This window comes from Oratosquilla oratoria, chromosome 21, assembly GCF_046742065.1.
Source record: "Oratosquilla oratoria isolate Oo_2021 chromosome 21, ASM4674206v1, whole genome shotgun sequence".
NCBI lineage: Eukaryota > Metazoa > Arthropoda > Malacostraca > Stomatopoda > Squillidae > Oratosquilla > Oratosquilla oratoria.
Window position 1 is genome coordinate 19,015,131 of NC_134797.1, and position 13,146 is coordinate 19,028,276.

At 40.2% G+C, this 13,146-nt stretch overlaps 1 protein-coding gene across 6 annotated transcripts in view; it reads right to left on the reverse strand.

The window, feature by feature from the left end:
- The window catches only part of cnk (connector enhancer of ksr), a 98,865-nt gene that overhangs the window by 19,458 nt on the left and 66,261 nt on the right, over positions 1 to 13,146 (reverse strand). For 2 of the 6 annotated variants that reach the window (XM_076204389.1, XM_076204386.1), the window contains 2 exons: positions 10,883 to 12,542; positions 5,866 to 6,090 (listed from right to left, as the gene is read on the reverse strand). In XM_076204389.1, coding sequence (XP_076060504.1) covers positions 5,866 to 6,090; positions 10,883 to 12,542 — 1,885 coding nt within the window. The remainder of the gene's footprint in view (positions 1 to 5,865; positions 6,091 to 10,882; positions 12,543 to 13,146) is intronic. The other 4 variants (XM_076204387.1, XM_076204391.1, XM_076204390.1 and 1 more) reach the window with 4 other exon arrangements.

Consider the following 13,146-nt stretch of genomic DNA (forward strand, 5'->3'; position numbering starts at 1 on the left):
TCTTGAATAAACCGTTAGAGGTAGGGTGATAATGAGTAGTGGTGCATTCTGTGATGTTAAAGTGTCTACAAATGTCTTTCAGAATTTCATTGTTGAACTCTGTTCTGTTGTCTGAAATAAGTGTTTTGGGTGTAGTGTAGGGGCATACGAGTTTGTCAATAATTGTTTGTGCAATGTGTTGTGCTGTCTTGTCTGATATGAAAGAATGCAGAATCGGGAAAATTGGTCTACACAAAGAGGTATTGGTTTCCACTGGGGGTGAGTGTTAACTTAAGAAGGTAAATAGCTACTGCATCAAAAGGTTTGCAAGAGGCAGGGTAAGTTAAGATGGGAACATGATTGCTAATATGACCTTTGTGTGAAGCACATAAATGGCAAGCATCAATATAGGTGTGTATATCTTTCCTCATGGTTAACTAGAAGTACTGCAATATGGCTTATGTCAAGCATTTGTCCTTTCCTGGGTGGGCAGCAATGGGTGAATTGTGTACAAGTTTCAAAACTTCAGGAATGAGTTCTGTGGGAACAACGCTGAAGCACTGAATGGTTGGGTTCATATTTATTCTTCAGTGTTGTGGTGTAATACAGTACTTCCTCTATTAAGGTGTAGTTGTTGATATTAGGAGGAAAATCATCTTTATTGTATCACCAGAGGGGATCTGACTTTTGCGCTGTGGCAATGCACGCTTGCATAAGGTTGACAGGAGGGGGATCTTGACCAATGAAAGCAAAGTGGTGACTGAGGGCATCGGCCACCATGTTCACTTTTCCGTGAGCAAAATGGAATGTTGGCATGAATTCTTGTATGGTGAGAAACCAACGTGCTAATTTGCCTGCGAGATTTTCCCTTTGAAGAGGTGTAAGATTGGTTGGTGGTCTGTGTGGATATGTCTCTCATAACCAAGGATGATCTCTTTGAAGTGCTTAAGGGCATATATTACAGTTAGTGCTTCTATTTCTGTTACTGAGTAATTTTGTTCATGTTTGTTGAGTGTGGAGCTAGCATGGGCAATCAGTCTGAGTCTTGTGTTGTGTCGTTAAATGAGGACTGCGCCGATGCCTGTGTAGCAAGCGTCCATATATATTGTGAAAGGAGGCTTGTGGTTTGGAAAAGCAAGGATAGGTGCCATCATTAAGGCTTATTTTAAGTCATTAAAGGCTTTCCCTTGGTCAGGTGTCCAGTTAAAGGGAGTGCCTTTCTTAAGTAAGGTGGTTAAGGGTGCTGCTATACCAGTGTAACCTTTGTTATACCATCTGTAAGAACCTGATAGACTAAGGAATGAATGTATGTGGTCAAGAGAAGTAGGGCATGGAAAATCAATGACTGTTTTGACCTAGTCCTGCGAGGTTAAAATTCCTGGAGAGTTAAAGACGTGGCCTAAGAAGCGTACTTCTTTTTGAAGGAGTACTTTTTAACCTTCAGTTTGAGTCCTGCTTTAGCTAGTCATGAGAAGACAGTGTTAAGCATGTGCAGGTGTTCACTAACAGATTTGGAAGCAATGATAATGTCATCAAGATACATGAAAACCGAGTGCCCTGTGAGGCTTACAAGTACTGTGTGCATGAGACATGTGAAAACAAAAGGAGGCTGAAACAAGACCTATAGCAAGGCATTTGCACTGAAAGTATCCACTGATCATGCTGAATGCTGTGAGAGGCCTAGACTCTGTATCAAGGGGAATCTGGAAATGTCCTGACATGAGGTCCAAGGTAAGTTCTTCTTAACCAGGAACATGACCTCCTCCTTGTTTTTCCTCCCTATTTCTAAGCCAGTGATTATATAATCCATGACCAACACTGTTTGGTATTAGCAGACCCCTTAATTTTGTCTTCACAATTCCCATCATGTCTGGTTTTACTTCTGACAGGAAATAATTTAGTTTGTTTAATCCTGAGATTAATCCATGTTGGTATAAGCTAATTTTAATTTTCTATTCCCTCCATCTTGTTCTCTGAACCTTTCATTTTTTTTTTCTCCTGAATATACAATTTTTTCAGTCTCATATCTAACATTCTCCAATAGAACTGTGCTGTTTCGGTCTCCATTTTTTTTTTTTTTTTTTTAAAGCTTTGGATACATGGAAAGAATGAGTGAAGGAAGACTAGTAAAAGTGGTATGGAAGGCAGATGTGGAGGGAGTGAACATGAGGGGACGTCCTAGGATGAGGTAGATGGATGGGGTGAAGGGGGCTTTGGGGAAGAGGGGAATGTCTGTTGAGGAAGGACGGGAGAGGACAGAGGACAAGGGTGAATGGAGAATGGTTGTACATGGATGATGTTGTGATGCATGAGGTGGAATGGGCGGGGGGATGGGGGGTGAGGTAGTATGTGTGAGCAAATTTTGACGCAGCCCGAAGGGATTTCTCCCTGTCTTCTCCTTTATGCATGGGGGGGGGGGGAGAGAGGGGGGATCGCCGATTTAATGAAGCAGCCTTGCTGTGGATATGCTGTGTCTTACGACACTGCTTCTGACCCAGGGCAGTGGACAGGGTGCGGGGATGACCCGTCATCCAGGAGGTGCTGAGAGGGAGGGTGGAGGGGTGTGGAGGGTATTCAGGGATGGAATGGGTGGGAATGATTTTATGCCTTCTTTCTGGCTACCTCCCTTGTAAGGGGGAAAAAGCCTTGGTATATGTATGTATGTTTCCTAATGTCTTATTTTTTTCTCTTTCCTCATCATTCATGTCTCTTTTTATCCACACATTTTTATAGTGTTCATTTCTTGCTAATTTTCCTGTTTTTGCTAAGATTTCTTCCAATGCCATTTGTGATCTTAATTTGATCTTTAGTGGTCGACTTTTTCCTTTTCCTTCTGCATATTTACCCATTCTGTGCATTTTCTCTATTTCCTTTTCTAATTCTTGCTCTTCATCTTGTACTACTTTTTAGAACATTTCTTTATATTTCAGGAACCAATTTGGGTTATGTTTTTCCTTTAGACCATTATTATTACACACTTTTGCCTACTGTATCTAGTTACTAGCTTTTCTTTTTCCTTAACCACTTCCATACGGTGATGCCTAGGTAGGCGTCATGAGGAGAGTGGGTACGCGATGATGCCGACGTCGGCGTCTTGATTATATTTATTGTAGTCGTACCTACGTAACCTCCATTCTCTCTAAACTGGCTTCATAATATTTTCTATGGTTATCAAAATTCACGGGTGAAAGAGAATGAACGATTGAGCACTGACTTTATTTTTTATAATGTGATTATTATGACGCAACATTGCACGTCGGGCAGCTAATGCTGCCAGACATGCGATGTGCCCCAGAGTGAAGAGGTTAATTACCTTAATGACAGCATCTTTGGCCTTCTTCTACATTTGTTGATGAACTATTTCTTTAAAAATTACCTTATTCTTTGTCTTTTTTCCAATCATTCCTGAACTGTTGCAAACCGTCTTCTCTTATGCTTTTTCCCACTTCCACAGTCATTGCTTTTATCTGTTCATTCACCTCTTTCCTTATGGTCTTGTTATTTGTGTTTTCAATATTTTTCAACCTTTCATTTTCACATTTTAACTTGGCCAGTTCTTTTTTTAGTGCACTTAACTCTTCTTTTATTTCTGTGTTTACTTTTTGTAAGTTACTTCCTTGTTTAGGTCTTTATTCATCTTCCATAGATCAACAGTTTCCTGCTTCCATGATTCGATCATATTTCTCATGTCCCTCTCTATGTCTATTACTCTACTAGAGTCCTTTTTCATACCCACTAAATCCAGAGAAATGACCCTCATTGCCATTAACAAGTAGAAACCTTTTCGTGCCTCTTGGTGATCTAAACCCTATGTTTGCATTTTGCTTTGCCCTTGCACCAGTTGATGGCTCTGTATACATTTTTATATTGTAATGCAATAAACAGCCATCTTGTGGTTTCTCTGACCTGTCATCATTTTCTTCCACTTTAATTACACACTATTTACAATGTAAATTAACAACCATTTTGGGTATCCATGAGCACTCCCCTTCCCATATATTACACCCTAGGTATTCTGTAATTGTATCACAGTTAAGACATTTCATTTTTTAAAGTACTTCAGGAGCTCAAATTTAAGCATGTTGTCACTATGATGAATAACAGTGTTACTTTCTGCTGTGCAAATCCCATGACCGGTGCTATCCTATATATGTTTGCTTTTTTTATTTGCCTTCACTAAAGACTTTGTATGAGTGAAGGTCGTGTGTGCCAAAAGTCCAGTGGGATGGGCTGACCATTTACTTTGACCTCTGGGTATTTCTTTGATTGTACTTTGACCTCTGGGTATTTCTTTGATTGTATGAAAGTGGCAAATGTTAACAAAAATATCTGAGGCATAATTCATAAACTCTGAGTATAAATACTGTGACCCCTGGAGGGATTCCCACTCTGCATGTGAGCAGTTGTTCCACACCAGATTCATTTCCAGGGGTCACAGTAATTACAATCAGTTTGTCAACTATGTCTATATACTTCATAAAGCTCTGGCAAGTGGAACTTTGTACCAGGGTTTAAGACTTCATTTATTCTTTTTCTTTTACTCATGGTCATTTGGCATAAACAATGTTACTGGATGTGGGAAAAGACAGGGAGGGTAAAGATAAGTAGGGGAAGGGGAAAAGAAGGGAGGAACAGGGGAAAGAGGTAGGAAGGAGTGGGAAAGGAGAGATGAAGGAAATATGAGAGTGGGAGGGGAAAGATGGTGGAGGTATGGGTGTCACACACTGGAGAGTAGGATGGAAGGAATAGATGGGGAGAAGCAGAAGATGGATGGAAGGAGAAAAGGGGGCAAGGAATGAAAGGAGGAGAGCAGTTGAAGGAGGGAGGAAGGAGGAAGGGGTAAGGGTGAAGCAGTGTGAGAGAAAGACTGGTATGCTTAGGGAGAGCATAGATGGTGGAAAAAGGAAGGGAGAAGAGAGGATAAAAGGCAGGGAAAAAGGGTAGGCAATGGATGAGGATGGGCTGGAGGGGAAAAGGGTGGGTTAGGGATGTCAGATGGGGGATAATGGCGAAAGGAGTACTTAGGGGAAAGTGGAGAGGATGGGCAGGAAAGAGGGAAAAGAGAGCATGAGGAGGGAGAGTAACAAGAGAGTATGGGAGGGGATGATGAAGGGTAAAGGTAAAGAGGGGCAGAAAAGGAGGGTATATGGTAGACAAGAAGGGGAAGAAGTACATGGGAGAGGGAGAGAGAGAGGGAGAGAGAGAGGGAGAGAGAGAGGGAGAGCGAGAGAGAGAGAGAGAGAGATAGAGAATGGTGCAGTGCTTTACCATCATACAGTATCTGTTAACTCTTACTGTTACCATGTTTCATTCCTTTTATATCAATTTCTCAATACACTGAATGCTTTCTGCAGACTCCTTATCTTGCTAATCTACCAAGACAGTATTGGTAATATACTTTTTACTAAATTACCCATTTTCAATAACTTCATATAATGTAGCATTCAATATTGTTCTTGCATATCAGACAACTATATGAAATAAGAGCACCATCACTACATGATCTTCTACACTTAATTTCTAAAACATGACAAAAGATACAACAAAAACAGAGGTATAAACAATCACAGACATTAGTCAATTTGTGGCTGCCTCACACTGAAGGCAGACTCCCATCTTACATAATGTACCTAACTTGTAGACCTTTATTTAGAAAATGTTTATGCTTAATGTGGGAATTCACTTTTCATATGGGAACAAATCTCAGCATCACCAATCAGGAAAATCTAATTACTAATGCTACTAATGGGGAACAACTTTCACTGGATGACTACCACAAACAGACTACAGATGGATAAACATGACACATTGAGCACAAGGCCAATATTCCAATGGAAAGCCAATAAGCAGCAGTAATGTGTCTGCAAAATTCTACCAGGTTCTCACCTTTGGCTTGCCATTGACTGCCTTCCCAGGCGGCAGTGTGGTGACATGAGTGTGGGGTAACAGAGGTGGCTGGGCAGGGGAGGCAGGGGGCAACAAGGGAGGCAGTGGTGGTGACAAGGGCACAGTGGGAGAACTAGGAGGAGAGGAGAAGAACACATCCCTTGGAGACACAAAGCCAGGTGTTCTCCGCTGCTTACCAATCATTGACACTCCCATGGTGGGCTGCTTGATGAAGGAAAGAGAGAGAAAAAATAAAAAGTTAAGAGGAAAATTATTTATTTTCTTCCCCAATGGGAAAGACAATATGGTTAATATGGAATCTAAAAGAAAAAAAGAAAAGAAAATTACAATAACTAATCCAAAAATATTTTATGGAAAGTGCAAAATAAAATACTATAAATTAGGGTGATAATACTACCTGAAAGGTCAATGCCTGACCACTGATCCAATTCTATGGTTAGGACTTGAAAACAGCAGCAAATTCTCCTGTTTTGTGTACCATTAAAAGGGGCAACTGATATGTAATAACATTTTCAACTTCTCTCACATCACTATATGCACATACACACAATCTTACCAGGGTTGTGCTAGTTTATAATGTGGCTTGGAATAAAGATTTATTTGAAAAGTACTGTACATGCAATTCTGTTCCAGATGGAGACAGGTTTTGTCTACTTTGTGTACTTGCCTCTTCTTCCATCCATCTATATCAATGGTAAGAGTAAAATCTGGAATTACACTAATAGGAGCCAAAGGATAAAAAACTGTTAAATAACTACTAAAACCATACGTAGATTAGTTTCCTGTATGTGAGATAATGGACTCCATATCAATTTGAAGTGAGGCATCAGCAAATCAAACAATCTGTAGCCTATTCCTTCTTGTGGGAGACCTGTGGACTCAAAGCATCCTGCCACAGTCACCCAATATATAAACCACTCATAGAACTTTGTATTGTTGTCTGAATTGTGTAAGTGTTTGTATTGTAAAATTATGATATGTTTTCTATAAGATGAGTAAATCTCAGGCACATTGTGTCTTACTATGGTAGCCTTGTATTGGTATTGTTATAATGCTGAATGACTTGAATGTTAGCAGGCTAGTGTGGTTCTTATGTCTCGAGGCAATTTCTCTTCCAGGTTTGTACCTAGAGGTACTTGAATACATATATGTAATGGGTTGGTCTTGAAAATTGTGCTTATTCAGGAATTTGTGTATACAACTGTTGTACGATACTGGGAATAAGTTTTGGGAGATCTAAACAGTATACTATAGGAATGGGTTTCTTGTTGCACCCTGGGGGCTGTAGTTGAGTGATGTAGTGTGAGGGATGTGTGGATTCCAGGGCTCTTGCATAGAACTGTGTACCAACCATTCTTATGTGCTACTCTGTGGGGAGGATTTCTGCTTCTTTTTCAATGGTTTACTGAGGTTGCTTTGGCGCAGCTCATCAATATCCTCATCTCTGTTCAGAGGAGCAGCCTCAAGAAGCATTGATAAATGGCAACAATGAATGCGTGTGACTTGATAATATGCCAATTTCTAGAAGTTTCTTTACCTATTACTATTATGAATTAGGAGTTGGGGATGAGTTGGGGATGAGTATCAAACTGAGCTGAAATAGAAAATGTCTGAAAAGGATAGTTGAGCAACAGGAAAATAATCCATTATATGAATTTGTTGTACCAAAGAAATTGAGGATATTTACACAACAGGGTAGATAGTAGCACCAAAGATGAGGGCAAGAAGTTTAAGTGGAGGTGTGGGTGGAAGGACAGCATGCTGAAATTGTCCTAGTGTAGTCTATGTTAAGAGCCAATTAGGCAAAATAAATTGGGACACAGTGTGAAGGATTGTGAATAAAACTGCCTATCCAAAATTGAAAGGGAATATTCTTTTGGACTCATAAAGGATAAGCTGAAAATAAAGGATAAAATACTATGAATAACAGAAAATCGTACAACCAGAGATAAAGAATAAAAGACATGCATGGCTTTCATCTATTCAACATGTTAATATAGTTTCAAGATATTTCTAGCCAAGGACAGATTTTCTTGTAGCAAGAGAAAGACTCTGACCTAAATGTTTCTTGACCAAATGAGTACTCCTTCAGGCCAGCAATTGCTCATAGATGCACAGTCATTTTAATGCATGTTTTGGATAGGAAACTATTTAGAAATCAGCGACCATGAAGTAGCTGCTAATCAATCAAAGATGAGAAAAATTGTATATCACAATGGCAAAGTAGACTAAAAGGCTTTCTTGTTTACAGCAAGGTCAGAAGAAAAATACAGGAATATTAAGAAATAAGCAAACAAAATGTAGACATTACATGTTGCCCTTATGTTTAACCAAATAAATCTTAAGGTTTTCAATTCTACCACATCCTATTGTCTCTACAGGAAGTTTATTCTATTCATTAATGCCACAAAAGGCAAAAATTTTTCTTCCCACTTCTAGATTAAATTTATATCCTGACATCCTGAGGTCCTTTTCACTTTTATAAGGGGCTGGCCAATCAATTATAACTGGTTTCTTTCCATTAAACACTCCTAGTGATGCCCATCTAACCCAGGTGCCTTACAAGCTTTCATCACTTTCAATGCTATTTGAATCTCATTTTTTCTTGTAGCCCTATCATTTTCTTCTCCCATCAGTCATTTTCCCCACAATCAATACTTTCATTACCTCCTTCACATTTAATAAATCCCTGAAATATTCTAACCCATCTTCCCTTTACAGCCTTCACTTCCATTAACATCTGTCCGTCTGTAACTTTTACCTCCTCTCTACCTAACCCTTTCCCTTCACTCTTCACTTTTCCAAAACATGTTGTTCTTTGAATTTCTCTGTCAAAGCCTACCCCATTTTATGTCTGCTCTCCTCTTTACTTCCTTTACCTTGTATTTTGCTTCTCTCTTTTTTCTGTACATTTCATATGCTTCCATAATTCTATTTTGCAACCAACCCTCATAAGCTTCATCACTTCCCTCCCCACAGCCTTTATCTTCATCACAACACTTGTTGCCTCTCCTGTAACATTCTATCCTTCTCATGCCACATACCATCTTTCAATGCTTTCCCACTTCTTCCTTGAAATATATCCATTCTTTTTTGCAACCAATCCTCATAAGTTTGATCCCCCCACCACAACCTTTACATTTTCATCTCTTGTAACCTATCATTCTCATGCCACATAACGTCTTTCCATGCTTTATCACTTCCTTGAAATATAGCCATTCTTCCTCTACTGTTTCTCTTCCTTCAGCTTCTCCTGGTATTCTTCCTCCCACTCCATACTTAGTTTGTCAACTTTGGCACTTTTCTACCACCCTCCCTTTTCCTCTTCCCCCAAATTTCTTATGACCTCAATTTCCTTTTTTACCAGATCATTATCTGACTATCCCCTACTCCCTCCCAAAAACATTTCCATCCAGAACTCTACCAATCCCCATTTGAGTACCACTACATAGTCCATTAATGCCCTTTCCACCACCCTTTCCCTTTACATTATGCTTCTTTCTCTTATCAAAATAGTGTTCACTGTCATTAATTCCTTTTCTAATATGTCTATTAACATTTATCCACCTCTCTTTTGAATACTCCACAACTCCCTACTACTCTATCAGCTCATCTACTTTAGCGACACCACAGCATTTACCTTCCTCTTGAATCTCTCTGCACTCATTTAAGAAAATCCATAATGTATCTTTCTCCTCATCACTTTTTTCATTACCAGGACTGTACATTCAAAAAAACCCATACCTCTCATCCCAAGTTTACCTAAACCAACATTATTCTTGAACACTTCCCTTCACTTCACCATGTACTTACCTATTTCATCTTTCTATTAGTGGCACTCCTTTGTCACTCCTGACACCCTGCCCAGCACACCCCCAGACTCAAATTCACTCCTTTCAACTTAGTTATACTCAGTGCTAACACATCTATCTTATTTCTCATAAATATACTACCAATCTCTTCCCTTTTACTTTCATCTGTACCACATTCAGGCACATTTAATGACCCAGTTACAAGGATTCTGGTTGTAGTCATCCCTCCTTGACTTTTATAACTACATACCAAGGGCATTTCCTCCCTTATCAGGGAGACAGCCAAATCAAAATGAAAGCTACCACCCATTCCACTCCCATTCATCACCCTTTCCTCCCTCTCATCTTAGCTCCTCATGGATGAAGGGTCATCCCTGTAGCACCATCCATTACCCTGGGTCAGAAGTTATGTAGCAAAACATGGTACATCCACAGCAAGGCCAGTTCACTTAATCGGCAACCCCACCTCTATCCTCCCTTCAGGCTGCATCAAAATATCATTCACACATAACCACTCCCTACTCTCCACCCCCATCCCCTCCCTTCCTAGCATCAAAGTATCATCTATACACAGCCATTCTCCAATCACCCTTATTTTCTGCCTTCTCCCTTCCTTGTCCAACAGACATTCCCCTCTTGCTCAAAGCCCCTTTGAGCAAAAGGGCTGTCTTGACTTTTTGTAGGAGATAATGTACAGGATCTTACTTCACTGTCCCATTTAGTTTCCTATTTGACATATGTGAGAACACACTGGCATAATTCCTTTCCCCTTTCAGGGGGATCAAGAAGAGGTAGTACAGTAAGACATAAAAGACAGGTTCAAGGGAACAGCTCATTCTTAGGACAGATAGCCCTTTGACAATGAGTTAAGCTACTCTAGTGTTATCTTTTCAATCCCTTTTACTCCATGCCTTCTTTATAACAATTCCCTGAGAGGGGATGAGATTGCCGTCTCTTTTAGCTGCCTTTTATGCCATGCAGGAATCACATAGGTGGTGTTCTTACTGAACCCCCAGCACCTTGAATAACTTAAGCAAAATGATTATGCTGTCTTCAAAAGGAAGAATGACTAAAACTTAATGAACTACTGAAGAGGATGCTAATGTATACTACCTTCCAACCTCTATGGCCTCTTATGCTTAAAGTACTTAACTATATAATAAAAAATGAAAAACCTGCTATACCTTGAGTGGAGTCCTAGGAACATCTGGAACATCCTCATTTTGAGCTCTTATTGTCAGGTTGGGCACTTGTCTTGCCTTGGTTTGTGGTGTGGAAGACAAGGAAGTTAGCGAAGATAAGGAAGAACTTGCAGGAAGTGTTCTCTCACTTGGCGACAAAAATTTTGTCCGGGGAGGTACTTCTGGTCTTGAGCTGGGAGTTTCTCTCTTTGTGCTCTGTTGTAATTGTTGCTTTTGTAATTGTTCTTGCTCTTGTAGATGGTGGAGATGCTGTTGCTGTTGTAATTGCTTCTCTTCTTGTTTCTTTTTGTTACTCCCAAAGAATGTTTTGTGAAGCTTTGGTGAACCTAAAAAGGTTTTAACAGAAGATGGACTTACAACAGCATTTGGTGGACTCTTTGTTAACCTGTTCTCTGCATCAGACATATCACTAGTACTAGAATGGTGACGTCTCCCTAATCTTGGCGAACTGAAAAGTCGGAATCCAGACTTACTATTTCTCGGTGAGTCTAGAGTAGAGGTGGACTGAGTAATGGAAGGGTCAGGATTAAGGGATGGATCTCGATTAAATGAAGGATCAAGATTTAGTTCAAAAGCTGCTTTCATAGGATCTCCTCCTCGGCCTTTGAGCTGAGGTGGATGATACAGTGCAGCTTTCTTCAAACGATCGACATCAGCATTTGAACGACTATATTTCTCTTTCTTTTCTGCCTTAGTTCCCTTCATTCTTGAATCGGATCGCAAAGAATTGATCCACAATTTCTCTGGGGACCCCTCTCTGTATTCCTCCCCAGCAGCAAGACTTCCAGATGAACCTTGTGCTGTACGACGATGAAGACTAGAAGAATATGTAGGTGACATGGGTGGGGATGTTACTCTTGGGGGTGATGAGGCTAAGCAATCAACTGAACCTCTTCGTGATGAGTGCCAGTAATCACTTGATAATGAACTCTGCCTCTCATATCCATGTTTTGCATCCCCAGTTGATCCTCTTCGCCCTGAATCTGTTTTGAAAGGGCTACATCTTCCACTACTTGGTGGACTTACAGTCCCTTTCCCTCCTCGTGTTGGACTTCCTCTGCTTTCCAGATCTGCCATTTCTGGCTTTGAGAAATTCTGTTTTGAGCTTGACCTTGTTGGCATCATGTAATGGGGAACTCGTTCACTACTTCCACTTTGGAACAATGGGGAATCAACAGGAGAAAGCTGCATATCTCCACCATCAGCAGATCCCCTGCGTGCACTTCTCAAGGCATTTCTCTCCATTTCAGATGCTCTCCTTCTCTCAAGTAAGGATGGTTTCAATGCATCAGGGGAAGGCAACGACTCCTGTGACCTATTCTCCTCCATTAATGTTGCCGACACATTTCCCTTCTCTTTCTCACGCCCTTCACTGCCACACTCATGCAGGTCTGTAGTTGACCTTCGATAGGACCTTTGAGCCACAGCTGAGGCCATTTCTGTGACACTGACACTTCGTTCTGGAGTTTGTCGAATTTCTTTTTTGCGGTCCATTGTAAGAGATGCAGGGAAATTTCTTATTCTTTCTCTGAGGCTACCTTTGCGATGAACCCCTTTGGTCTGGGCCTTTGAATCTGTTGTGGAAAGAAGATCACTTGTAGATGTGCTCTTCTTGTTGCACTTACCATCCTCACGCACTCGTCTGCATATAAGAATCAATTTTCATGATTAGATAATATTCTTGGAATCTTTTATTTTTATTTATTGTTTATTTTATTAAAAAAAAAAAAAAAAAAAAAAAAGTACTCCATAATGATGCAATATTCTAGCCCTCTCTGAGAGGGTGAATTTGTGACATTAAACCAAATCAATAATAAAAATGACTCCTATTTGAAATGTCTACCCTATCATTACAACCCTTAAACCTTATGATCCAATAACAGTATTTACCGAGTTTAATTTGGCTACTTGGTAACTACCCTAATCATCTTGAGGATGCAAATGGGAGAAAAAAAAAACTCATTCAATGCTAATGTCCCCTCTCCCAGCACCACACACACACAAAGCTAGTCCAGCACTGTCCTTTCATATGCACACTCTAGCCTTACACTAAAGCATTTGGTGTATTCACAGAGACATTACAGCATGTCTGAATGGAATGGGGCAGGACACACCTTTGGCCTTTGTCTTTTCCCTAATATTACCTAGATGTGGGAGCTGTCTGCAGTAGTGTGACAGGCTGCAAGTACATACAACCCACAGATTCATGTATCTGCACTGGGATTTGTACCATATCCCTCATATAT